The sequence below is a fragment of the Parambassis ranga genome, chromosome 3 (genome assembly GCF_900634625.1).
Source record: "Parambassis ranga chromosome 3, fParRan2.1, whole genome shotgun sequence".
In the NCBI taxonomy this organism is placed as follows: Eukaryota; Metazoa; Chordata; class Actinopteri; family Ambassidae; genus Parambassis; species Parambassis ranga.
Genome location: NC_041024.1, coordinates 3,601,857 through 3,629,715, shown reverse-complemented (window position 1 = coordinate 3,629,715; position 27,859 = coordinate 3,601,857). Strand labels below are relative to the sequence as shown.

General features: G+C 41.4%; 1 protein-coding gene across 3 annotated transcripts in view; it reads left to right on the top strand.

The window, feature by feature from the left end:
• The window catches only part of luzp2 (leucine zipper protein 2), a 197,387-nt gene that overhangs the window by 112,471 nt on the left and 57,057 nt on the right, over positions 1–27,859 (top strand). For 2 of the 3 annotated variants that reach the window (XM_028401669.1, XM_028401668.1), the window contains 3 exons: positions 17,019–17,136; positions 22,102–22,172; positions 25,030–25,111. In XM_028401669.1, the coding sequence (XP_028257470.1) occupies positions 17,019–17,136; positions 22,102–22,172; positions 25,030–25,111 (271 nt within the window). The remainder of the gene's footprint in view (positions 1–17,018; positions 17,137–22,101; positions 22,173–25,029; positions 25,112–27,859) is intronic. The other variant, XM_028401670.1, reaches the window with a different exon arrangement.

The following is a 27,859-nucleotide window of genomic DNA, read 5'->3' as shown; positions in this document are numbered from 1 at the left end:
CCTGTTTTTATTCGGGTAGAATATTCAGGACTGTTCGGCTGTCTGAGTTTCATTTATTCTGGATGCTATAAGCAGCTCTGTGATGTGCAGTTTGATGATTTCCATGTGTTCCATGTGTTCTTATTCCTGCTCTCTGCTTATAAAAGGATCGATTTAGAAGAGCCTAATTTTCTTTTCCTGCTCATGTTACTGTAAATATCCCCCGTGCCAGTATTATAGCACCCAGCTCTATACTTGTAGCTATTAGACGAGGCACTGTCTTTATGAGAGAACGTATAGGAAGATGTGGTTACGGGATAATTATCCAATGAAATCACATATTTAAAATGGTCCTCCTTGTGACTCTTGAGCAAGGCCACAGATGCCAGCATTCATCCTTATCAGCGGAGGGTGAAGACCTCTATTAACCTTGGTTCATTTCAGTCCCTTTTCACATTGGTGCTGTTTGTAGGCATGATAGATAATTTCCCTTTCAATGCAGCGTTACTTGGCATAGTTCAGGAAAAGCAACATTAATGAGCTGCAGATTAGGATTGAATTTTGTACTTAATATGCTAATAAGTATAATTATAAATTTGATATGAAATCCATGCAGATTAACGAGTGGATCTTTGCCTCTTCTATATAAAATACCAGCTCATTTATCGCGTCTTGTGTTGGCATGTCATTTTGATGGATTAATAGTCATATTTGGTGATGTTTGGATTACAGTACATCAGTGATTAGATGGCTCTCATACCTGGAAGACCGTGATTGTTAAAGGTGGTGGTGATCTGTTGTTTACGTGCTCAAATCAAATGCCTCCATCAGCACCGCCGCAATCTGTCATCTCGCTCATCAGAGAAGCGGGACGTGGTCCCAGTCGGCACCTTAATCAGACGGTGCGGCTGTGACGTGGCTTTGCATGCGCTCTTTATGCTGTGCAGCCTCCCAGGAGGCCTGTTGTAAAGAAACACAGTGTGTACTTAATCAGCAGCAGCAGGCAGTAAAGTTGAAGTCATACACGTATAAAAGAACACGATGTTCCTTCAGCACAAATTAGATTGCATGAAACTATTCTATTGTAGTTACTAGTTAATAGAAAAATAAGAAACATAATGTTGGAAACTTACAGGTGGTGTTACTGTAGCTAAGCACCCATCCTTAAATAAGTGCATGATGGTAGAAGATTTCCTTGTAACAGTGTGATTTAGATAAGACTTTATTTAACTGCACAAAATATTCCAGTATTTGCCAAACAAATGTTGTTTAGTGTGGCTAAAGCAAAGAAAGGTTTAGTACTGTTTTGTGCAGCCACACACCAAAGTCAATGTGCCAGAAATGTGGTAATAGTCTTTCAAGCTGTCTAATAGTCTGTGTTTTCTATCTTCTGATTTGAAAAAGCATTCCATGCTCACCAGGAAAGAGCGACATGAAGTTTATGTAACATGGAACATGTGTGTGTATTTCTGCAGCCACATTGCTGTGTGTTTATGGTGGCAGGGACTCATCATGACGGAGGCTGAAAACAGCGACTGTCCGATGGGATAGTTTTTTCTTGTAAAATGTCGGATTGTTATGAATTTTGTGTGTTTTAATATGATCTTATTTGATCTTAAGTTTACAGCAGGCAAACTTAACAGCGGGTAAAAACAAAACAGTAGGCGGTGTCAGGGACACTTGAACCTCAGACGTCTAAATGAAAGTCTGCCACATTGCATTTCACCCATCATTCCCAACATGCCTTCTTACTCTGACTTTTTCAGCCTTATTGGTCACATGTTTATGTTGTTAGCATAAACATAACCAGGTGTAATATCTGATGGATAACATAGGGGCTTTTTGGGGTCCATTTAAATGCGACTCTGTTTCTGCCTTACAAACAACTGCTGCCTTTTCCCACGGAGACGAGTATAAACACACAACAGGACATGTGTCATACAGAAATGGACATGAAGGGGTTAAATGACATTCTGTGCATATGAGTACGTGTTGGATTAACACACCTCTCACCACTAGGACTCCAGAGGTTGAGTGCTCTTTTAGTAAAAGCTTGTCTGACTACTGTGCCGTGGCTATATCCATGCATTAAATGTAACAAAATGCTCTTGTTTACAACCACACTTTGACAGGCAGCCCTTTGGTGTTAGCAGGTGACAGGTAACCCCCCCCCCCCCCCCCCCCTTCAGTCTTTGTAAAGGACACACAATAGCTGTGCATTAAAGACACTTCACACACTCATCATGCTTGATGCTTTGACATCACTTAAAGACTAATTGTTGCTCGTTGTCTCGTGTCTCATTTTGAATTCCGTCAACAGCCTTTTTGTTCTTTATGAGCAGCATCGAATGTCTGATCCTCCTCTGTTAACACAGTTTAACGTGCTGATCCTGCTGCCGTAGTTGTGTCTTGTTAATTGCTTCATTTCACTTCTCATTCATTACTTATTGAAGCAGCAGCAAAACATTAGAACATTAGAATATATTGTAACCTTTAAAACCACTCATTGACTGCTCTTTCTGTTTGTTGTATTATATTAATATAACCCAATATAACATATTACCCAATCAAAACTATTGCAAATATTTGCATGTTTAATAAACCTTGATCTGCTTCGGTCATGAGAACAGAATGAGCGCCCTCTGTTCAAGCTCCAGCCTCTGACTTAGTGCTCTGTGTCGAATCAACTGCTGAGGTCATACAAAAAGCTGCAGAAAAATCACAGTCCTGCAACCCGTGCGTAGGTTGCTTCTTAGCCTGAGGATGATTTGTTGAAAACTAGCAACAACATCAGAGACAACATACCCAAACAAATACCCACCAGAGACAGTGTTGCTGAGCTTATAAACTGCACATTTAATAAGATTTATAAGAGAGGAAAAATAAAAACGCACAACTTGCGGTGGTGGGAAGGATTTTTGGGGAAAGACGAGAGGCTAAAACATCTTATTTTGACATTATTTTGAAATAATAGTGAGCATAAAAAGCATCCAGGGTGGTATGTATGTGGGCGTTTAAAACCGTGGCTCCATCCCAAAACAGAAAAATGAAAATGTGCAGTACATATTTTATGTAATGTATTTACAATATTTCCACACAAAGGTAGAAATTCAGAGATATACTGACTGAGTTTTCAGTATTGATTATTCTGATTATTGATATGTTGTGGGTGAATATGAATATCAATAATCACAGCATGCTCACATTTAAATGAGTTCTTTAATGAGTGATTCGAAAATGTTTCATATTTTGGAGTCCACATGACAGCTGTCCAAAAGTGAAGCCAAAACATCTGGATTGCCTCCTGATGGATGGCGTATGATGTCATAAACCCTGCCTCCTCCATGTTAATGGGTGGAACATGGACCACCCACCATCTCTCAGCTGAGCAGTTGAGAGATTTTAGCTTCACTTTTGTACAACGGGTGGAGACGGAACCTCCATCTCCATATACAGTGGATGTTCCACACCTCATTGACATTCAGTTTCAAGTGTAGAATATCAAAATCTCCCTGTCGGTCATCTCATTCTTTTTAAAGCATGCGTGTGTGAGCCTGCTGTGTGCATGTGTGATGTTTAATGTCCTCCTAACTGTGGCTGCAGCAGGTTGAGATCTGGAACACTGTGGCAGACGCAGGTGCTTCCGCGCTGAAACAGAACTCTAATGAATTTGATGAGAAGATTGATTGCAGATTTTATTAAAGAGTTGGTGAGATGAGGCGAATCAGTGAGCCAAGCAGGACCCACAGAGCCAACTTCTATGTTCAGTCAAAGACGGGTGGGTGGGTTTCTGTAACTGTCAGTCTGCTCGGAGTGAAACAATGGACACAAATAGAGTCTTGCCTCCTCCAAATTGATAATCCAGCTGCCAGCAGGCTTCTCATCCAGATCGGAGTGGTGCAGCAGCAGGGTAGTTAAGCAGTAATCAAGTCACATCCGTCATCCAATTCCAAATTCTCCACCTCACACTCCCCCATCCCCCCCACCCCTCCTCTCTCCCCTCTGCCTGGCTTAACTCGTCCTCTTGTGTTTTCCCTGAGTGACACTTGGAAGTTGGGAAGAGGCTTCACTGATTGCCCTTGATGTGAATCAGATGCATCTGCCTGCCTGTTGCCAGTTTCCAACTTCTTAGCCATCGGTCAGATGAGAGGAAACGAGGCACCAAGCAACAGAGATACATAGAAGGCTATTTTTTTTAGATAAGTGCTTTTTCCACTGCTGCTGCTGTTTTATGTTTATAAATGTACACCTGTGGCACAATGGGTTTGCTATTTTGCTATTTTGCTATTTGCTATTTTTTTATTTTGCGTTTTTATGATGACTAAATTATATAAAGCTGCTGCATTGCACAAGTAGCATATATGTGAGGCTGCTACAAAACCTTTTTTTTTACAATCTCTTCATCATCATCATCATCATCATTTTCGGTTTGAGGTCTGTATTGATGGGCTGGACCTGTGTAAGTGACTCTGATCAGACATGGATGCATTTTAAAGGAGTGCTTAGGTTCACTCTGTGGCTGAAATCCTCCATTAAGCACTTAACCATCTCTGCTAACCAATTTCCTGAGGGGAAATCCCTGCAAATCCTCCTCCAGCATCAGCTGAATGTTACAAATTTAAGCTGCCTTCCTTTTATATGTCCATAAAAAAATCTCCCACTGTATTGAAGAACAGTTTCTTAGCATATCCTGCAACTGCAGTGCTTTTTATTAATCAATGTAGCTTTTGGCCTTTATGCCAATTTTGATAAATAGTTATTTTTTACCATCAGTCATATCTATATTTACTTATGAGCACAAATCTATTCTTTGTCAACCTCTCGCTGTCACATTATCACTGTCAAGATGGCAGCAAGTCTGGACAAGGTGCCAAATCAGGTGAACGGGGCACGGCCGTTCAAATCCACACTCCTGGTCGGCAGCCGTCCGTACAGAGAACTGTAGCAGCAGAACTCCTCATCACCTTCTCACTCTAAATCTCTTTTCCCTCATAGCTGCCACAAGAGTCCAGTGTAGCAGGCACCTGTGATAGTGTGACAGTGTTCCAGGTTGTCCACCTGCAGCCTTCCCCTTTGCTTCTCCTTGAAGGATGGAGATTGTTGTAGTTAACTATAGGGCCATGGCTTATATCACCTGTTCCTGGTGATTGAGGGTCATCTTGCAGGCTCTCTGTGTGTCTCTGTGCGTTTGAATCCGGCATCCCATCATGCTACCATCATGTCCCTGTGGACCCCATTGAGTGATAAGCCCTTGAGTCAGCTCCACAAAGATTAATTTCTGTCTGAAGCACCACACAGCCTCAATGATTTAATCTCAATCTGCATGTGATGCCAGGATTTACACACATATTGTGTTTTTGTTTGTGTGTGTAAAAGTTTAGAGTTTGTCATTGTCACGATGTGCTGCTGCTTCCCCCGACGCTCACTCAGATAAAGACAGCACCGCTCAGGACTGCACTTGTAGAGTTAATTTCCTGAGGTTGTTGCCTCCGGTACAAAACAACTTGTTTCTTGTAGCATTCCCCGACAACAAAGCTGGATTAGATGTTGTCATAAAATGTCTCTGAGGAAAAAGGTGAGGCTCTCCTACACACAAGGGATCGCTTTATCGTTTCGCAGTTGCAGTAAGCATTGATGTCTGGCAGCATGTGCCTTTCAGAGTAAACAAAAAAAAGTCCGAGCTCAATCCAGCTTGATTATAGCGCAACAATTACTGAGGCTGAAATCACTGTGTTGCACAGCTTTTGAAAAACAAGGATGGGCGGAATTGCATTAGATACACTCAAATCCCAGATTTAATTGAAGCCGGCAGCCGTAAGAGGTTCCTGGGATGCTTTTAAGGGCTGTAATTTGTGTGATATAGGTCCCTAGATGAGAGATTCCGCCATACAAAGATAGAATGAGTCACACGAGCTTCATACATCAAGCTGAAGAAAGACAGGAAGCCAACATCCGCCTGTCTGCGATGCCAAATCTGTGTATTATGTAACATACGGGAGGGATATACACAAAACAAATATAGTATGAATATGTAAGTAGGCAGAATAAATAGGTTTGGTTGCAACCTGGTTAATTTCACTGGGGGGGGGCGGTGTTCATGTCACATTGTGGATGATTGTGTTGTACATGACAATGGAGAAAGCAGAATGGATGGTCATGACGAGCTCAAAGCAGGCAGAAAATAAAGAGCTCACTCAGGGTTTACTTTTCTCTTTACATGTGGCTGAAGGTTAAACTGAGCGAGAGAGAAACAGAAAGTCGCCGCTTTCCCGTCAAGAATATTTACTGTAATACTTACTGGATTCAGAGCTGCCATCTTTCTTTTTTTTTTTATGTAAGCTTTTAGATATCTATCCAGAACAGAAGCATTGTTTCTAAGTACATGTAGGGCGTGATAGAGTGTTAAATGTCGAGGGAAAGTAATTGGCATCTACTTATGCATGAAAATGCCTGGGAGTAATCATTGAATTATTCATCTAATATGCTAAGTATTCTATTTCAATGCCTTAAACCTCCCTTGGTGGGAAATTACATAACTTAAAGTAACGAGCAAATTAGAAGGACTTCGGTTTTCAAGGATATAACAGTGGATGGATTCTATATCAGAATCGTGTTTATTGCCATGTAAGTGAAGAGTATTCACATTACTAGGAATTTGCCTTAGTGATTGGTGCACACATAAAACGTATAATATTTACCATGAAATAAGATAAAACTAAGATAACAAATAAGGTAAATAAGATAAAATAAGGTCAAGTAAACAAGGTAAATAATGTAATCTAAGAGTAAAGCTCTTAGACATGAGTGGTGGTTGTAATTGCAAACATAGACCCTGATATGAAAGAGTGTAACAGGGTAACAGGTACCACATGGATCGGTGAGGCGGTACTGGTGCAAGTAGTGCAAGATGGAAGTAAACAGTGCAAATAGTCATCATTGTGCAGTGACTATACTTAAGTGTCCTTGTGAAGTGACAGTGCAGAGCAGTGTATTAATTACAGTTCAACAGTCCAACAGCAGAGGGGAAGAAGCTGTTCTTGTTGTCTGAGGTTCTGGTCCGAATGGACCGTGACCTGAAGGGAGTGGCTCAAAGAGTCCATGTCCAGGGTGAGAAGGGTCAGCTATGATTCGACCAGCACGTCTTAGAGTCCTGGAGATGTACTGGTCTTGGAGAGATGGGAGGCTGCAGCCAATCGCCTTCTCAGCAGAGCACACGACACGCTGCAGTCTGTGCCTGTCCCTGGCAGTGGCCCCAGCGTACCACACGGTGATAGAGAAGGTGAGGATGGACTCAATAATGGCCGTGTAGAACTGAATCATCATCCTGGCTGGCACCTTGAGTTTCCTCTGCTGCCACAGGAAGAACATCCTCTCCCACTTGAGGTCCTGGGTGATGGTGGTACCCAGGAAGAGGAAGGAGTCCACTGTGGAGATGGGAGTGTCTGTCAGGGTGAGGGGGGGCTGCCACTTTCTGAAAGTCTACAGTCATGTCCAGTCATATCTTATTCATATCATACATTTACCACGACTGCAGGTTTATACTACAACACAGTCTGACAGTATATTTGAATGACAGCATGCATGATCTTTACATCCGCACATAAATACAAGGTTGTAATTTATTTTTCTCTATTTGCATCCTATAATTTAAAAAAAAAAAGAGTACAACGCAGAATATCAGCTTTTATTACTCATGTGTAAAATTGGTTTACACTACTTCAATTTCATCTGTCTAAATGATAAAATACTGTAATGCAAATTATTCTGCAATTAATTGTTTGCATTCAGGCTGCGTTTAGATAGATTAGATAGTACTTACTTTTGACTCATTATTTTGACTTCTTTGATTGGATTGACTTTAATTTATCTCATTTTCATTTTTTTTCTGCCTGCTCGGCTTCATCAATACATATTACTGTTATTATTATTACTACATTATTACTTGTGAGTATTATCAGGCAGCAAATCATATACTGGATGGGGTGAGAATCATCTCTATGGTAACAAAGAAAATGAATAATGTGTTGAGAAAAGGTCGTGGTGTGTAACCAAACAGCAAACAGCTTTTATTGTTTGCACTGGTGTTCATATATTATCATAAATCCCTCTGTGGTCCAAGATTGCATAAAAGAATTAAAAATGTTGTTTTAAAAAAAAACTTTATGAAGCCCAGGTTTTTTATGTACCAGGCTGTAAACATTTCTGCTGTGAAGTCGGCCATTTTAACATGGGAGTCTATGGGAAACGACTCGCTTCTGGAGCCAGCCCCCTAGTGGTTGCAGCGTGAACTACAAAGTTTACACTTCCACATGGGCTTTAAGTCTGAGCCCCGAAGGGTGCCGCCTGATTTATACCCAAGAGGGGATCTCACAGTGGGATTATTTTTGTGAAAAATAGTGATATAGATGATACTGATACTGCCATGAGCACAAGATGCAAAGAAATATGCTCCTTTACAAATACACTTAAATTGCTGCTGTGCCCAAACTTTCTCCATGAATCCCCAGGTTTCCTGAGGAAACTTAGCAACAACAAACTGGGTGAAGAACTAACCATATCTTCTGATAATACAAAACAAGAGAAGGATTATCATTCTGTGTACTTTTGGCATTAATTATACACATGCAGTGTGCTGGATGTCCTGCAGTGTTGAGGAATCGAGTGTCTCTGCGTCACTTTGACCTTTATTGACAAAGTAAAATTGGCTTCCCCATGGCCAATTGTTTCATCACATCCGCTCGCTGAACAATTAAAGAAGATTTAGTGTCAGACGGCCCCTGACATGCACGCAATTAATATTCCCCGCTGCCTGCGCTGTTTGTACAACAGTTGGTAAACATAACTGACTTTTGTTGCAGATGTTGAATGGTGGTCATGCTCTGCTAGAGGAATATATTAATTCACTGACAGACCTTGGGCAGTTCCCCCTTATTAAAACTATTTATTTACCCCCTCCTCCTAATGGCATAATTAATCCAGCCTGAAATTGGAAGTACCACATAAACTCGCTGTCTGGCTGTAATCTGCATGACAGCAAATAAACTCCTTTTATGCTCGCTAGCTGTTGGTTTCTGTGGCTGCTCTCTTGTAAAATAAATAAATAAAATAAAATAAAATCTTTAATTCCGATGCTACAATCAGGAACATGGCACAGTGTGTTAGCATATCACTGGTACCACACTCTCTGTTTGCAATGTATTTTAATTTTATAGTCCAAGAAGCAGTGGTCACTGATGGATGCTGCTTCAATTTTTTACAACCTCTTTCATCAGACGCTCATGTAATAAATGCATCACATGTGACAATTGTGTGCACTGTAATCATACGCTGCAGTTTAAATGTAGCCTAACAGCTGCTTTTCTTATTTTGTACTGAAACATGCTGCTGCAGTTCAGACCTGCTCTGATGTTTAGGCTGATTTATCCACATGCATTAGTAGCGTTTATTGTTCTCATGTTTGCATGCTGACAGGTAGGGCACGTTCCTGCCTGTGTGCTAGGTGTTTCATTTTTTGCATTTGATCCTGATGGAACTTATATCAGAGTTAATGAAGATGTGATGTCACCCACACAGGATTAGCTGATAGCTTTGGTGGCCACCATGAATCCGAAAAGACAGGGGCAATGCCTAGACCTTTGACCAAGTGCATCTTTAACCCCAGATTTACACTGGACTAGTAACGTAGTTACACTTCCCAGTGTTGGGAAGAATACTTTTAAAAAGTATTCAGTTACAGAATACAGATTACGTGCTCTAAAATGTAATTTGTAATGTATTCTGTTACATTATTCAATCTGAGTAACATATTCTGAATACTTGGATTACTTACTGAATTGCATTTTAAGTGATAGCGTGCAGCGATCAGCCCCTGCTGTCTACAAAGGACACTATAAAAACATTCAATAGAAAATGTCCAGATTGTTCCAGCTGACTGCATTCAGTGTTATTGGTTATTCTAGAGAAATAGAACGTAATGATGTCAGAATAATATATTTTTTAAACAAACGTAGTAGTCTGCTGGGTTAATGTCCTCTCTACATGTATCAGGCTGGGTTACAGAACGTTATTGAAGTTATGTCATATAAAATGTTGTTTTTCGACTTCTAAAATGCATCTCTTCTCCGCTGTGTTTCTCTGCTGGTTGCGATAAATAAGGGACAGTTCGCTCACTGTTTTATTTTGAAAATCTACTGGATTCTCTCTTGTGTTTTGGTTCCTGATTTCCTGTCGGCTCGATGTGGCTGGTGCAAAATGACACGTCTTGGTCATAACACAGAGAATAGAACCGGCGCCTATCTCTACACATCTTACCTACATAAAGGCACAAGCGCTTGGACTGACGGACACAAACCATGAAATCTCAGCTCCAGCTCTTTGCCTGTATTTGTATTAACAGGGATTCTAGGCTGATAGTCACCATGACAACAGCCAGCACCTTATGCACACACACAAAAAACTGTTCTTCAGAAAACCTGTAAGTGACATCACTGAAGGTTCGTCCCCATTTATTTATAGTCTGTAGTTAAGGTTAGAACCTAGGAATGGTCTGTAGAGAATCCTTTTGTGCACCAAGTCTAAGACATATGGAGCTGCCCTCAAGTGGCCATTTGTAGAACTGCAGCTATTAGTGCTGTCTGTAAGAGGTACATAAACATCTTATTGTGTATTAATTTGGATTCTTAAAAAAAATGATCCCAGAACAGTCATGTGCAATTAAAAAAACCTTCAGAGCACAAAGGAGACGGAGAAGCATGTGAGACAGCGTTTTTCTCAGGTTGGAAACAGGTCGGACTTGCAAGCATCCTGTTATGTAAAGCTGACAGATTGCTGGCTGTGTATTTATTATGCTTATTGAATTATGTGTATAGCTGTCATGTGAAATGAATGATTGATGGAGCTCAGTGTTGGCTGTGGGTGGGTATTAAAATAACAGGTCTGGTAGGGGATGGGGGGCCTCCGAAGACACAGAGCCCAGGGGAATCCTTTAATTTGTCCTTGTCTGAATCGCTGACTGTCTCCTGCAAATTTTCCAAAAATAGACTTCATGTTTGGGAGGAGAGGGGGGAGAAATGTGAGGTTACCCAACCTGTTTACACACTGAGGACCTTTCTGATTTTTGACTGCATAAACAGATGATGGGTGGATTTCACCCTAAATCTCAGAGCGTTCAGGTACAGAAATGTGGAACTATATTTTGTGATTATTTTCAGCTCAGGCAGCTCCATCCACTGGAAACAGCTCCACTGTAACCAAGCGGAGGAATAATATGAAAACAGATGCAGCTGTGGCAACACAACCAGTTTACGGTGAAGGAGACAATCTGTCCTTGACGGTTGAGATAGATGTATGCAGATATCCGAGCCTTCTGGATACTGAACATTAACTCTACACCTTTTCATAAAACTCCCCACTGTCGGTTTATTGCAGCGGGCTCCCTGCTTCTTCAGCTTCCAGCCGCTGCTGTGTGTTGCAGGGTTGTTGTTGTTATATAGCATGCCTTTTCAAGTAGTGTGGTTTTATTTTGAGTAATATACACGGATGAACAGAACATAATGACTAACCCTGCCTAATATACCGCTGGGTCTTTCCTGTGGCCAAAACAGATCCACTGAGGCATGGACTCTACACCACACAGCTGCACACATAAATGACTGAATAGGTTGCGTGCCAGTGAGTCCTTAAATGGCAAATATGGTCATTTGGATGAGGTAGGATAAAAGACTGAAATATCCATGAACAGAGACAAAATGGGGCTTCAGGGGCTTGTTTCATTTCACATTGTGTCAAACTAAGCTTTTTTTTCATGTTTTTTGTCATGTTTAGACACACATGGTTAGGGAAATGTCAGCATTCTACAAGCTTTTCTGCCGTTTTTGTGCAAGTCCTACTTGGGCTAAATGCACTCACCTTAAAATTCAACCATGGCCTCTGAAGAAGCATAGCAGCAGATTCCTGAAGTCCTATACTGTGAGTTAAAGGTAGGGTAGGAGATTTTGAAAACTCAGTGAGAGTCAGCCAGTTTTTGAAAGTAAACACACGCCCCTTTCTCTCGGAGCTCACCCCGAAGCCACGCCTCCCAATCACATGGATGCGCATTACCTGAAGACGAGCTGCGGTCTGTGACTTCGGCCATCATGCACGTACCTCTCTGGTGCACGCAGAGCAGGAAGAGAGCGTAGAGTGTTTTTAGCATTTATAGCTTCCACAGATGATTCATATTCTTCATTTTAATGAGAAACTGCTGAACTAATCAGTTGCTATCGGATTGTAAAGAGAAGTTACACTAATTTAGCAAAAAGTGCATCAGAATGAAATCTCCTACCCTACCTTTAAAGCACCACAAATCAGACTTCTAGTCCCAGCACATCCCTCTGAACCTGATAGTTCATCTTAACGCAATTTTCAGCAGGTATCTTCTGTCTCACCGTGTGAGAGCCGACAACCAGTTTAACATCAACAGTTTGGCTGTAGTTACTGGCTCATTCGGGGGGGGGGGGCCCAAATAGCTCTCCTAGTACAGCAGGCACCCGTAAACTGAGGCAGCAGTCCTCTCTGGAGCATCATCATCTCTGTCTCTCTGTGATCGTGGCTTCCTGTCTCTCTCTACATACCCTGCCTATTATAAAATGCCAGAAAAGTGTTCTGTACATTCGCTTTCATTGCTCATCTATCTTATAGTACATTATTAGCCATGATATGTGCTGCTTACAGGTTCAACTTCACAAATATACCAGCTGTCAAAGATACAGTAAGCTGATGAAAACATCAGAGACATTCGTTTAGAAAAGCTGACCTGAACATCCCTCTCTGTCTACAGGCTGCTGCTTGTTAACAGTGAACGAGGAGCTTGTGCAGTTTCCTCAGCGAGACGACATGTCACAGCCTTGGCTTCTTTTATTGAGCCGTAGCGTGGACGTTGACTGTAGCATTCAGTTGCATTTCCCTTAGCCTCATCAGGGTCAGTCTATATAACTCTTGAGACCTGCTGCGATTCCAAGGGTAAAGAAATGTTTGTCCTCAATAATCAGATCCTATAAACGACGCCTCAAGAGTTTGATGAGTTTCATGAAGACAGCCGGCGACTGATTTCAATCTGCAGATGTCTTAGAAGAAAGATTTCATTATCTCATTGCCGCTGCTTTATATCCATGTGACTGGTGGTGCTATTTCTGATTGTAAGCCTGCTTGTGTCATCATTGACATCAGTGCATTGGAAAAAAATAAATAAATAAATAAATAAGAGATTCTTTTGTTTTGGTGGAGTGTGCAAGAACACTGAGCCTTTAGGGAGGCCGTGGTACAATCCTGCAGCTGTTACCATTTATTTGTTTCAATGAGTAATTTATAGATGAGTGTGTGCAGGAAAAAAAAAATCCAGACTTTGTCTAAGAGCCTGGTGATGTACATGTTTCTGTGTCAGTGGGCCTCAAATTATGGGTCTCATCCATTTCACAGATACCCAAAGGCCTATTCCACTGGGTAATGAATAATATGGCAGGGACAGGGAGGAATTTCTGTGCCTATCTTCCCCCGTTGCTTGAACCTGTAATAAATTTCCCACCAATGCCATATGGTAGCAAGTCATGTGTGGGATTCAGTATGCTGCCTTATTTATTTATTTCCCAGGTGTTGCTTTTTCTATTAGTGATTTATGTGTTATTGTGTATGATCTGCTGCTGGGATCTATGACATGGGCTTTGCTGGGTTTTTGGAATGCGTCCCAGGCTGAAACTGAGTCACGCGTTCAGAATGATGTGGCAGCACCAGGCTCCATCCATGAGCTTTTCCACTTTTTCCATTTTTTTCTCCGCCCCACCACCTCCCACCACTCCTTTTGGACATAGCAAGAGAAAAGGATGATCAACCTGATTCCATTATACTGATTAATGTAGAGGGGGGGGTTGAAAAGGGAGATAAGTAAGATTTTGTGACTACCAGCGAGTATTTAGCAAGGAATTACTCAGCTGTATCAAGTGCATATGCTTTGCTTGGAGCTATTGCTGTCATTTGGAGTTTGTGATTACATAAGGAAGTAAGCAGAGAAAAATCTTTTGATCTTGTGAAAATTTCCTGTGGAGAAAAAGTAAACATCATTTTTAACAAGCTGTGTTGGTGTGTGTGTGTGTGTGCCGAGGATGCAGTGGGTCCTTTAGCCATATAGTCTGAAGCTTCAACCGCAATCAACCCTGCAAATTATAATGCAAACCATCTCTGGGAACATATTCATTCATAATTCTGAGATTGTTGGAGTTGATTGAAAATATATTGTGTGTCTCTCCAAAGTAAAATGGGCCAAGTGATGACACAGTGGCGCAGGGCCATTTTACTCACTGACCTCAATATGTCTCCTGATAAATACCTTTTCAGACAGAAACACACCACGGACCGTACACAATATGATTTCAGCTCTTTTGTCAGGGTTACACAACCCAGTCTCATCCCATAATGTGAAATGGCCAATAATTTCAAATGTATTGTTGTACACACACACACACACACACACACACTCGCTTGAGTTGTCATGACAACCAGCATGAGTTTCATTTTTTTGGTGATTTATTTAATGAATTATTTTGTACAGACTGACATCCAGCAGGAGTTCAAACTACAATCTGCCCCTACAACTGGGTTTTTACAACATATGCTCATGAAAAAAAAACATCACATTTGTTCAATAATAATTCCCCCAGATATCGAACACATAGCATACGTTTGTGCCTGATGGACAAATGAAACATATGGGCATATGGGCCATTGTCATCCAATCATGGGTCTATAAAAGTAAGGTAGGTGAGGATGGTAGTGGTGCAGGTAGTCCAGAGTTCACAACCCTGACACACCGCTACTCCTCCTGCTTAAGGTTAGGTGTTAGAAATGGTTGTTAGAGGTTACACACGCTTCATAATATGAAATTAATTTTACATAGAAAACCATATTGTTCTGCAGGCACCATTTTTGGCGATAGATTCCGCCCCCATAAACACAAAGAGATGCAGCCAGACAAATACGTTCATGTTCCATTTTCAATGACTTAGACCAGGGGTCGGCAACCTTCAGCATTAAAAGAGCCATTTGGGCCGGTTTCCCACTGAATAAAGCACACTCGGAGCCACAAACCCCTAACTACTTATCTACACCTATCTGACCACTAAATTGAAGGTAATATTAATCTATATATAATATAGATAGATATAGATATAATATTTATCGGAACAAAAAAATGCCAGTTTATATGTTATTTTGATTTCAGTGTGCCGTCATTATTTTCCTCCATGCCGTAGGCTACAGTAGTCAACCTGAATTATGAAACACGTTAGTTCTGGGTCCGATATAAAAATATGTATTTTAAAATAACAGCTTGTGTAATTATTTCTTTAACCTCGTTAATGTAAGTTCTGCTCTTAACCTTCACTGCACAGCGTATCGCATCCATTTCAGGGCTGTAAGACGTCTCATCTGGCTGGAGCAATGTTTACCTTTAATGTAGTTCATGATGGAAAACACCAGCTCGCACAAGTATGAGGAACCAAAGATCGACAGGACTCCAAATGCAAACTTTTCCATGTTCATATAAGTGTCAGGAATGTCATTCCATGTAGGCTGTCGAACACAAGTTTGTCCGGTGTCCCAGGTGCTGCGTACAGGACACGACCGTGACGCATATTTTGACAAAAAATTAAAAGTTTTATTTTAATGTCACGAGAGCATCTCAATCTCCAAAGAAACAACTATTACTATGAAAAAACTAAATGAATAAAATAAAATACATTTAAATTAAACGGCCATTATTATTCACATTATTATTATTTTTTTCCAAAAATGAGCTCGCCGCCTGGGAGCCACAACAGAGGGATGAGAGAGCCTCATGCAGCTCCGGAGCCGCAGGTTGCCGACCCCTGACTTAGACAAACAATAACTGTCAGTCATGGACATGCAGGACTTCTGGCTGAAAGTCCACCATGGGTTGAAGCCACCTCTGTCTTCTGATGTGGATTTTCAAACCATGTGGACACAGCTAAAAAAAATGCATGAACCAACAGACAGTATAAGGCTGTGTTGTTGTACACTGGCACTGCCATGCGACATCTCTTTGCTGCCTGCACCGGAGGACGGTGGATGAGCTCTGACTGCTATTATAAACCATCACAATTAGACTCAAGGGATCATCAAAGTAATCAAATTTGTGGGCTTTAGGGGAAATTTAGAGCCTCCGTGCTCTTTTATTAGCAGGATAACCACATTCAGATATACTTGATCCGAAACAGCTCCCAGAAGAGTTGTTGCTGTCCTTGAGTCAGTAAACAAGGATGTTAGATTAAATGAAAAATAGATTTTCATTTATTACATGAAGGAGGAAACATGCAGCAACTCGTTGCGCATTAATGGAATAAAAAAGAAAATTAAGTTGTAAACTAAAGTCACCAGAAGCCCCCGTAAAAAGTGTGTGCTGTCATCCCCACTGTGGACCCTCTTTGTTCCCAGTGCATCACTCAGTGGGCTTTTGCAGTGTGTCATTTAGAAAAGGGAAAAAAGGAAAAATCTCTCTTATGGTTATAGTTCATGCTAACATGCTGTGTGTGTAAGTAATTTTTGCCTCACTAGAAGCTCGGTAATAAATGACAAGAACGCCTCTGCAGTGCCATTCAATAGGAGTTCACTTTAAAAAAGAGAAAAACAGGATTTGACAAATGTACCCTGTAGAATTTTTCCCTTCATAATTGGATGGACTACATGAATATTTAAACAGAAATACAAGGGCATACCTCTGGTCAGAAAGACCTATCTCTGTAAAACGAGCCTTCACTAAATTGGTTGATTGAAAGGAATAGAAGATTTTTTACCCCCTCTTTTATTCATCCAGGGACTGCACTGAGTAGATATTAGTTTTCACCACTATTGCTCTACCCTTTAGCTTTAACGATGGTGCTTTTAATCCAGTTTAAAACACCTCCTTTTTTCCCAAGGGTGCCAATAAAGAGTGAATTTTCTCAGCTAGTGGCAGACATTTAATGGCGAAATCTCACTCATTCTCTCAACAGACAAAGCTACGATGGGCTGGAACAGAAGCTGAAGGAAGTCTTCAGTGAACGAAGCAGCATCCTGCACCAGCTCTCCAAGACATCAAAGGAACTGGACAGCATAAAAGGCAACCTTCAGGTTTGAAAACTGACAGTTTCTCTTTAGCAACGCGGCAGGGGTAGGAGGCTGATTCTGCTAATTAATTTTTCAGCTTCTGTTTTCAGTCACCTGAAGACGGGTGAAAACCCACGACTCCTCTCACTTATGTTTTAATCAATCTGCTGTAAACCAACTGGATTCTATTAAATATTAAAGTGGAAGTGTTTTTCAATTTAGCGAACCAACCCATGGTTACATATGTAATGTGTTACTGGAAATGCAGCTGCTGAGTAATGGAAATCACTTAGAGAAAGTGAGCAGTGTTTAGAGCGCAAGCGAAACCTTTACAGGAAAGATTCATAGACAAGTGGATTCAGCACGGTTCCACTCAACACCAGTGCCTTTGAATACGTTGCCTAAAGCTAGCCCCGAAATGTTGCATTAAAGTCTTGACTTAAAGTTATCACATAGATTGAGGACAGCTAACGCCGTTACACAACCCTACAGAGTAAAACTGACCTTGTTTTTTTCAAATTATTGTAATATTAGAATAGAATATACTTTATTAATTAATAGTAATTATTAGTAATTATCTTTACTAATAGAAGTCTGAAGCTGAAATGTGGCAAAAACACAAGACGAGCTCATAGAAAACAGAAGCCACGGGCTAGTTCGATTCATTTTGAAGACAGACAACGGAGGCTAAAGGTAAAACTGCGACTCAAGCTGCTCGACTCCTGACCTATGATTCACTGCCGTCTGCACTCCAGGTTTTACTTTCCCATTGAAGGATAATTAGTGACATTTTGTGTGTACTCGCTGTCTATGAAAGGTGTTATATAATCTGGCAAAGCTGCCAGTCTGTTTACAGCTACTCAAATGGTCTGACAACCGGGGTTTCCTGCCCTGTGAGGGTCTGTTGTTTCAGACTCAGTGGAAATAAAATCACAAAATGAGACCATTTTAAAGGTCGGGTAGGAGATTTCATTCTGATGCACTTTTTGTTAAATTAGTGTAACTTCTCTTTACAATCCAATAGCAACCAATTAGTTTGGCAGTTTGGCATTAAAATGAAGAATATGAATCATCTGTGGAAGCTATAAAACACTAAAAACATCAACCAATCCTCTGGGTGGACCCTGCGCGGAGTATTGGCTGGTTGTCACTGTCTTCCTGCTCTGCGCGCACCAGAGAGGTACGTGCATGATGGCCGAAGTCACAGACTGCAGCTCGTCTTCAGGTGATGCGCGTCCATGTGGAGGCGTGGCTTTGGGCTGAGCTCCGAGAGAAAGGGGCGTGTGTTTACTTTGGAAATCTGGCTGACTCTCACTGAGTTTTCAAAATCTCCTACTCTACCTTTAATAAACAGCGTTTTATCCCTCATTGAATAATGTTCGAAAATGAGTCTGAAATAATGCATGTCTCCTTTAAAACCTGTTACACAGATATGTAAGTGGGAAACTTAATGGTTAATTAAATTTAGTGTGAAAACAGGGTGAGTTTATATAAAGTAAAAAAGAAAAAGACGTCCTGGCAGATAATTATAACAATTATTATCCATGTCTCAAAGGGACCTGATTCTGCTGAATACTAGTCTTGGATATTTTTTTTTTCTTTCCAGCCTTATTATATTTCAGATATTATAACGCAAGGAGAATTTGACAAAACACAATTATCTCTGAGCAGGATACAGCACATCACTTCCCACCCGTCACTTTAGGTCAACTTCATTACAGCTCTTGGCAAAGACAAGAAATGAACTGGAACTCAATTATAGATTCAGATATTTGAATCATTTAGTATTTTTTTGGTCGCATTAGAAATGCAGCAGTGATCTCGTAAAACATGCCTCCCACTTGGACATTTACATGTGGGGTGCCAGATTGCCCCGTGTCTCTGTGTGGTGCTCGTAAAGTTGCATTCTGAGCAGCAGCAGCAGCAGCGGATGTTTTCAGGCGTTGTGCTCATATCAATCAATAATTATACAAATATGATCTGCATGCCTCTCCAGCAGTAGTTGTCCCATGTGCTTGTAGTCTGGCTATACCACAGTCCCCAGGGCAGGTTTTGATGTCTGTTCACTACAGGCTTGCTAGGTTGGCATCTGTCTTAGCCCTAGGCCCTGCGCGCCACCGTGCTGGGCAGGGCAGAGGTTGGTTTTCGCTGTAGAACAGATTTATTCTTCAGGGAGGGAAAACATCTACGTACACATCACTCCAGTCTCTGAAAGCAAAATGAAGTCAGCATTGGAGAAACGTAGTATTTCTGGAATGATGTGAAGTGTTTATAACTTTAATGGGTTGCCCTTTAGGTGCAGGTCAGCCACCCTAATAATTAAACTTGGCGTGATGGGGAATTTATTCTTGGCAGCAGCTCCCAGGATGCTGTTAAGCAGTTCAGCGTGGGCTTAAAGTAGCTGTTTTGTTGCTTAAATTCAATGTCATGATTACATATCCCAAGAGGGTTTCGCTCCTTGAAATGACTTTACACACATCTTGTTGGTGCCATGAGCTCGGCATTAGATTATTGTATATTACTTACTGCTAGTTTTAAGTAGAAACTCTGTGTGAAGGGTAGCTTCTCAGAATATGAGTCAATAAACGTTATAGTCAATAGACATATTTTCATTTATTTCTGCCTTCAGAGTTGGAGCTGTAAATAATCAGCAAATTTGCTTTAAGGTATTTGTTACCACAGAAACGCTGTGCTAAGGTTGGTGCGAAATTAATTGTAACTGAGGAGAAAAATCTCCAGGGTATTGGTCAACATGTTGGATGTTATCAGGCAAGTGAACAGGCACTTTTTGGGGTTGGTGTGTATGAAGTGGGGAAAATTGACAGGTTTATACTGTAGGTAGGGTAGGAGATTTCATTCTGATGCACTTTTTGTTAAATTAGTGTAACTTCTCTTTACAAATCTGATGGCAACCAATTAGTTCGGCAGTTTCTCATTAAAACGAAGAATATGAATCATCTGTGGAAGCTATAAAATGCTAAAAACATCAGCCAATCCTCCGGGTGGACCCTGCACGGAGTATTGGCTGGTTGTCACTCTCTTCCTGCTCTGTGTGCACCAGAGAGGTACGTGCATGATGGCCGAAGTCACAGACTGGTTGGGAGTGAGCTCCGAGAGAAAGGGGCGTGTGTTTATTTTCAAAATCTGGCTGGCTCTCACTGAGTTTTCAAAATCTCCTACCCTACCTTTAAGGATGTTGGTGACATTGACAAGGACCAAATTGTGATGCTAGCTGACAGAGTAAAGCATGGCAGGTCTTGTGGTTATCTATCTATCAAAAGTGGTCAAAGCAGAGACGACCAAAACTCCGGCGTTATGGGCATCCAGAGCTGATTGATGCACATAGGGAGTGAAGGCCGGCCTGGACACACAGAGAGGAGCTGCTGTTGCTTAAATTGTAGAAAACCTTCAGCTGCACACAGAGCCTCACAGATTGCTGCACATGTCTCCGTCAGCTAACCAAACCTAAGCTGCAACCTTGCTGGTGCATTACATCACACAGGCAGCCAGTTGTACTGTATGAGCACTGTTTACCTGGGAAGCAGAGCACAAAAGCCAGCAGAGGTCTCAGGGCAATGTTCTGCTGGGAGCGTTAGGCTGCAACCTCCAGGGCTGAGGAATGAAGCCAGTGCTGAAGCCACGAGGGGTTGGCTCCAAGTCAGTCCTCACAGACCTCCATGTTAAAATGTTCAACTTTACAGCAGAATAAATTTCCAGCCTGGCCCAAGAATGGTGTTTGGTGACTATTGATAAGCTCCCTGTACTGTGGATATTAATTAGTGGATTAAAATTTCACTGCCTGCCCTGTTAGAACACTGTCTAACCACATTTAGGCTTGTGCTCCAGTCTCTTTGCCTGTATTTGGATTAACCTGGGGTTAGTTGGACTCAGACACTGCCCCAATGAACACCTAGCGACGTGGCGGTATAATATGAAACACACACACACACACACACACATGTTCTGCTTTCAAAGACTGAAATATAAAACTCATGTTATATTTTCCTGGTGAGGACAGAGGCTGTGAAAAATCCCCCAGCTGCACATGCCTACTCATCATTCGTCTGCTTTGTAAGATATCTTTAAAATAAAACGAAAGAACAGGTAAAGGGTAAAGCTGTTGTCGGTTGACAAAACAACACTTGTAAAAATACATAGTCGGAGCGTTTATCATTTGTTTGTGTGGTGAATGGTGCAGGAAGAAGCAGAAATGCGTCCATTTGACTCGTGGCTCAGTGACAGACGATGCAAATCACCAGTGAGAGAACTCACATGCTCTTACTCTACGCTTTCAAGTCAGCATTAGCTTATTACCTTGAGCAAATATACATCCTCCACAGCTCCACAGCTTTTCTCTCAGTCTTCGTCTCTTCAACATAGATTTACAGTAACATAAAAGGAAAGTCTGGGGCTGGGGAGGAGCCTGTTTAAGGCAATGTGGAAATGTGGTGTTAATTTCAACAGATATCTGCTTTAAGCGCTATTTAAAGATAAAGTATCTTGTCCCTTGAGCCCATGTTTTCTTAGATGTCTGGAAACTCCAGTTCAGCTCATAACAAATAAAAATATCTCGGAGGGCTTGTAGGGAAATCAGAGACCTGACTAATCCATAATTACCCATCAGGCAGGTGCTTAGGCTCCAGTAGAACCCAATCTGTGCGCCTGCATGTGCCCTCATTAGGACATTCATCAGCAGATTGTTTAAAGCTATATAATCAATGTCTGCTGCATCATTTTATAACATCCACCTCAAATATTTAATGAGTCTGCTGCAGTTTGCAGTACAGTTCTCAGTTATAGGCCCTCGTAACTCACACAGTTATCGCTCCAGCTTTGGCTTGAAGGACCCATTTTGAAACATTTACACAGCTGCACTGTGTTTGTTTCTGTGTGTCTGTGAGTGCTTTGAAGTAATTTTCATTTTGTCACGTATAATGCAATGCTGTGTGTGTTTCCTGGAAAAACAGAGCGTCTTCTGTTCTCTTTTAGTCACTGAAAAATGATGACTCAGTTGCCAAGAAGGATGTGCAGAGGATCCTGGAGCTCAGCCACAAACAGAGGTAAAGTGGGGCATCATGCATGACTTAAAAAAAAAAAAAAAAAACGGGTTAGCAACCCTGACATGCTGCATACTCACGTCATGGTTAGAAATGTCGAACCATCAGTAATAATGATTGATACGTTTATGAGATCTTGTGTTTTTCTGCTGTGCAAGCATCGAATTATCTCTAATAAAGACTTCTTCTATTGGCCGCTTTGTGATGAAAACCTGCCAGTTATTAATAATTATGTTTTGAAATGTGGTTCTTTGATTAAAAGAAAAAAAAATCAAAGTCAGGACACGGTGAAGCTTTAGGGTAGAAGCTTCAAAGGGGTCTCTAATCAGGAAAAATCCGACAGTGGCAGGTCTTCTAATTGTCAGAGATTCAAAAACCAACAATACAATCAGTTAAAACAGCTTTTGCATTCTGTAACAGATGACTTAACATTTCCTTACACTCCCAGTCTGTCCCTCTGACTGGCCTCTTCACCATAGCAACAGCAGGCTGAGCTGATGAGTCTCTGAGCTGTCTGCCAAGTTAAAATGACAAATGAAACATCAGAACAGCCGCCTGTATAGCTGTTACATTATCCAGAGTTTCAGTTGTGAGGAAGCTGGATTTCTGCTCATCAGATCAGTTATAGAAAAAAAAAGTGTTTTGACTTCACTTTATAGTTTAAATGCAAATATTTAGTTAACTTGTCATCATGTAGCTGAGACCCAAAGAGAGAAAGTAAAGAGCGAGTGGAAACAAAACAAAAGTGCACCTGACAGAGACTTGTTCTCCTGGTTGTAAGTCCAGCTTGACCCGATGGGTGTGAGAATGTATATTTTCCCCCTAACATAGCTTTAGGGTCACCAGGTCAGGTTTAAATTCACTATAATGACCAGTCAGCAGCACATAATCCCTCTCAAACATTGACCTGCTCTTTCAGGGCATCGTAGGAGTGGTCATCGCATGCTCTGATCCAAATGTTGCTAAAGGTTGGAGCAATTAACAAAGATTACAGCAGGAAGCCGATTCAGAGGCTTTCAGGCCCTTTAAATAATGACCTATTCCCAACTACTGATGCTGCTTATTCCATCGTGGTGCATAAGCTGCAGCACACACAGACAGTGGTGGTGATACAACTCAATCACTGTGCCTTATTGAACGATGATGTGCCTGTGTCTCCTCTGTGATTCACTGCGTCTTCTTTACTTTTTAAAAGTGTTTCCCTGAACGCCTCACCTGTTAGGATTGTCTGATTAATGTTGTGTGTAATGAGACCGTTAATGATTAGAAGTCATTTGCGGCCTCCATGCTCTCCGAAATGTCAGTCTGATTGAAGTCCAGCCTCCTGTGTTGGAGTGTCTTGATAGCCAATCAATAGCCTATCAGCAGCTCATGGCAGCTCTCACATGTCATCAGGCTAAAAAAAAAACCATAAAGCAGCAGCTTGGCTACATGTTGCCTACCTGGCATTTGTGAGCCACAGAGTCTTATTATTAATCCACCTGTGGAGTTCCATGTCTGCCAGGTGTGATTACCAGCTGACTCCATCATGGCGGCTGCAGACAGGTGATTCATTGCCCGAGTCATTCAGTTTTGACAACTCTTAACAGAGATTTGATTACCTTTTAAAATGATTTTGGTACAAACTGCAGTGCAACAAAAATGTTTACAAAGAAACCAGGTACAGAGGATAAAAATGTGAGGGTCATGAGGGTTTTCATTTTAAAAATTACATGTTTTCTAATAAGTAAAATGTCTTTTTTTTTGGATGCTACTTATTAAAAGCCTGCTCTTTGTTATTCTTAGTCTTGAATCTTAGTCTTATTTTTCTTATTTGACTCCTTTCTAAACAAATATTTTTTTACAAAAGAGAGCAGGCATAAAAGATTAAAATATGACCATTTTAAAACTCTCCTACTCACATTTACTGTCCCTCTCTGTCACTTTAGGCCGTTTAGATCTGTGTGTGTGTGTGTTTTTAACAGAATGTTTCCGAGTCTTGGAGGCAGGAGATGGGATTATAAATGAAATGCCGAAGCAGAGGTGGTTGGCTGGTCTCTGTGAAGAAAAATGTTTGCTAGGCTGAACTTACGCCAAGAGACATGACCGCTGGCGTATAAAATACAGGGAGTGTGTGGCTGCTGAGCAGCGAGATGCTTTCCGCACCAACACCGAGTGCAGCGCCTCGAAAGATACTGCTGCTTGAGACTACGACCTCCGTCATAAACTTTTAAATTTGCAGCCATGCTTGGAAACTGTAAACACACTGTTACTTCTAATTTCAGCAGGCTGCCTTGTGATGTGATTTCTACAAGCATTTCTGAAACCACTGACCCACATCACTTGCCTGCTTGATTCATAATTCATTGTGCAGGGCGGTTATCGTTGCGCAGGAGCATCAAACAGAACTGAAATGCCCATTGCATCTTAATGTATAACATTTAACATTCATGTTAAAGGCATTATGAATGCAGGACCAGCCTTCATACAGCATGCATCAAAATGGTATGGAGCATTCCAAATACTTCATAATACAACTAAGCAGTTCTGCACACTGTTTCATTTATTCCACATGGGCGGACCAGTAGCATTGGAAGAGATACACACACAATTATGCAGCAGAAATAGCAGTGTCTACTGTTCTGAGTGATGCTCGAGTTTTAATGTCCACAGGAGGCTTCTCCTTGTAACATCTCGTAGCCTTTTCCCTTTTATTTTGGTTTCCATTCTTCTGCAGAATTTAATATAAGTCAATAGAGTGAATATCGCTGTGCGCAAATCAGTGTCTGTGCAAGAAAGGCGTTCTGTGGCAGCGGAGGCCTCTGAGAGTGCAGGGAGGATGTGCTAACAGACTGTTTCTCACTCCTCTCCCGCTTGACAGGGAGGAGATGAAGTCCCTCCAGGCAGCCTTGCAGAAGCAGCTGGATGAGGCAAATGAGAGAGCAGAGAAGCAGCAGGCCACGGTAAGACAGCGCTGACCTGACCATCAACACCCGGTCTACTTCTAACCAGCCCCCGTCACCTGTCACACAGACCCCTCAGTGATCCACGCTCATTACCCAGCAGCCTGCCCGCACCCTTCATCTCTCAGCACTTAATTGAAACTCTCAGAAAGCTTTGTGTGTACTACTCCCTCCACTGCTATTTAGTTTGACCAGCAGGGTGGAACCCAAACATATCATGTTTACTCTGATACAGAACGAAGAAAAGCAGCTAATTTTACCATTTAATGATCTGGAAAGGATGTTTTCTGCTGATGAATCCAACATTTTTAGTTGATTTCTATCACACCAATATTTACATGTGCAGATGATACTCTAATGGATTGTAAAATTACATTTTTCTGTCCTTTCTGAGCACCATAAACTGCAGCGAGTTCATGCACATGTACACATTCTCCCTGTATTTGTGCCTTTCCTGCTATTCAGAGAGGCGCCCTTTTTTCATTTCACTACCAAACTCCTTATCATCAAATCAGCATGAAGCCCGTCCGTCCGGCTGCGTTGACAGCTCCAGCCGCAGCAATGCATCTGGGATTTTCAATATATGCTAATGAAAAGCTTGTCCTGTAATAGTCCCGTCTCCTTATGCGCAGCCACGACGTTTTTAAATGTGCACCGTGACATTACAATCGACAATCAAATCATCAGCACTCCTCAAGATAAACAGCAGTACAGTAACATTTCAAATGACATTCCTGCCATTTCCCTTAGACAATCGACAAATCCCTGTTTCCGGGTTTTACGGATGAGGTTGACATTTATATTCTGTTAAATGGTATTTATCACCCCCCACCCTCCTCAGCGGCATGCTCACAAATGTTCCACAGAACAACGGAATATTGTTATTCTGCTTTGTGTCTACAAAACAGAATATATATATCTCCCGATACTGTAACAAAGACGGTGTATAACACATTGCAACTGTATCTTACATTAAAGTAAGATGTTGAAATTGATGACGATCGATACCAGTATCTCCAAATAAAATATTGCGATATATCACAGAATCGATTTTTTTCTTACACCCCTAGTAAACATGGTACAGTCACTGTTGCTAAGGGGTTAATATTAGCATTTACTTCAGACACCTACAGCTTACAGTGTCCACACAGCTGCAAACATGGCCACCACACAAACAGTTCTGTTTCCTTTGATTCATTAATGAGTTGTTATTGTCGTATTTAATGTTTCTGGTAGGATAACTCTTTGACCTTTCTCATGTAATTCTTAATTATTGTCACTTGGATGCAGCTACAGCACATTGTAATGACCACAATAGTCTTTTATTTGTGTAGCCACACTGTGCTGGTCATTTTTTTTATCCTTTTTAAAGCCTAATTGCTGTGCAGGGTTTTGTTTTTTTTTCCTCTCTTTGTTTTTGTAACGATTCCCGCCGGGGCTGTGACGGTGACTGAAAGGCTCAAACATGAACCTCGATGTTATCACGCCTTGCTCGGGGTTGTGAGTCAACTGGTGAAGCTTAGTTTATTCTTCCCTGAGGTGTGTGTACCTGGCATGTGGTCACCGGTCCCATGAATCTTTTCCTCTTTGTCCTCAGGACTATCTAGATGACCTTTCTCAAGGACACGCTGTTGTACAAAAAAAAACACACAAAACAACCTTTTTAAAGGGAACAACAGAAGCAGAGACAGAAGCTTGACCTATCTATCTTACTCTTACACACACAGAATGCATTGGTTCAGATATTTGGTAGCCCATGGCAGCAGTTTGCCATCTGCAGTTGCCGTTTGAAGCTCCGTCTGGCTGCTACAAGCACACACACACACACACACACACACAAGCCACAGGCTTGCAGCAGCAAGACATGCTGAGCTCATGATAAAAGGATTGTGATAAACAAAGATATCACTCTGACATGATAAGCATATGGGCTATTAAATCAGGCAAACAGTGGAAAATAGGCAGCGGCTCACTGCGGGGATAAATGTCGGCCTTTCCTATGTGCTGCATTCATGAGTCCCAGATGAAACATTTCTGGACACTTGTTATGCCAAACTAACTTTGAGAGAGAAACACAACGTGTAACAGCGTTTTTTATCGGAGTTTAAAATTCTTTCGGGCTTGATGGGTGGCTGACTGAAAAGCGAGAAAGGTGCATTTTAAAATTTTAACTACAGCGAAGGGCCTCAGTGCCACTGACAGTTTATAAGAAACTGTTCATTTGTGGCGGGATGCTCACTTATAGAGCCTGAACGTAAACTTAGCAAAGCTGCTCACCCTGCTGAAATTAAAGACAGTAAATCTAATGTTGTTTTTTTCTATTTAAGAAAGCCAAGCCATCAGTGCACTTAACTCTGCATGCACAGCACAGAAGCTGTTCCTTTTATTCACTGACATTAATTAGCCAGCCAAATGCTGCACAGAGATGCTTTCATTTCCCTTTTTTTCTGTGGTTCCTCGTCTCTCTGGGGCACTGACAATGATTGAAAATGACCTTTGACGTTATCATTGGTCTGCTTTTGAGATATGAGTCAACTGGTCTAGTTCACAGCTCCCCAGGGGAGCTTTACTAGAAAGTAAAAACAAATGTGACTTTGAATTACATCCAGAACATAAGGACAGTTTTTTTTTTTATATTCTGTCAATTTATGAGATGTAACATTCGCCTGCAGTAATGCCCTCAGACATGTGAAAATAAATAAAGATGCAGAGGTGCCTGTGGCTGAAACTGCCTCCACTCAAAATGAC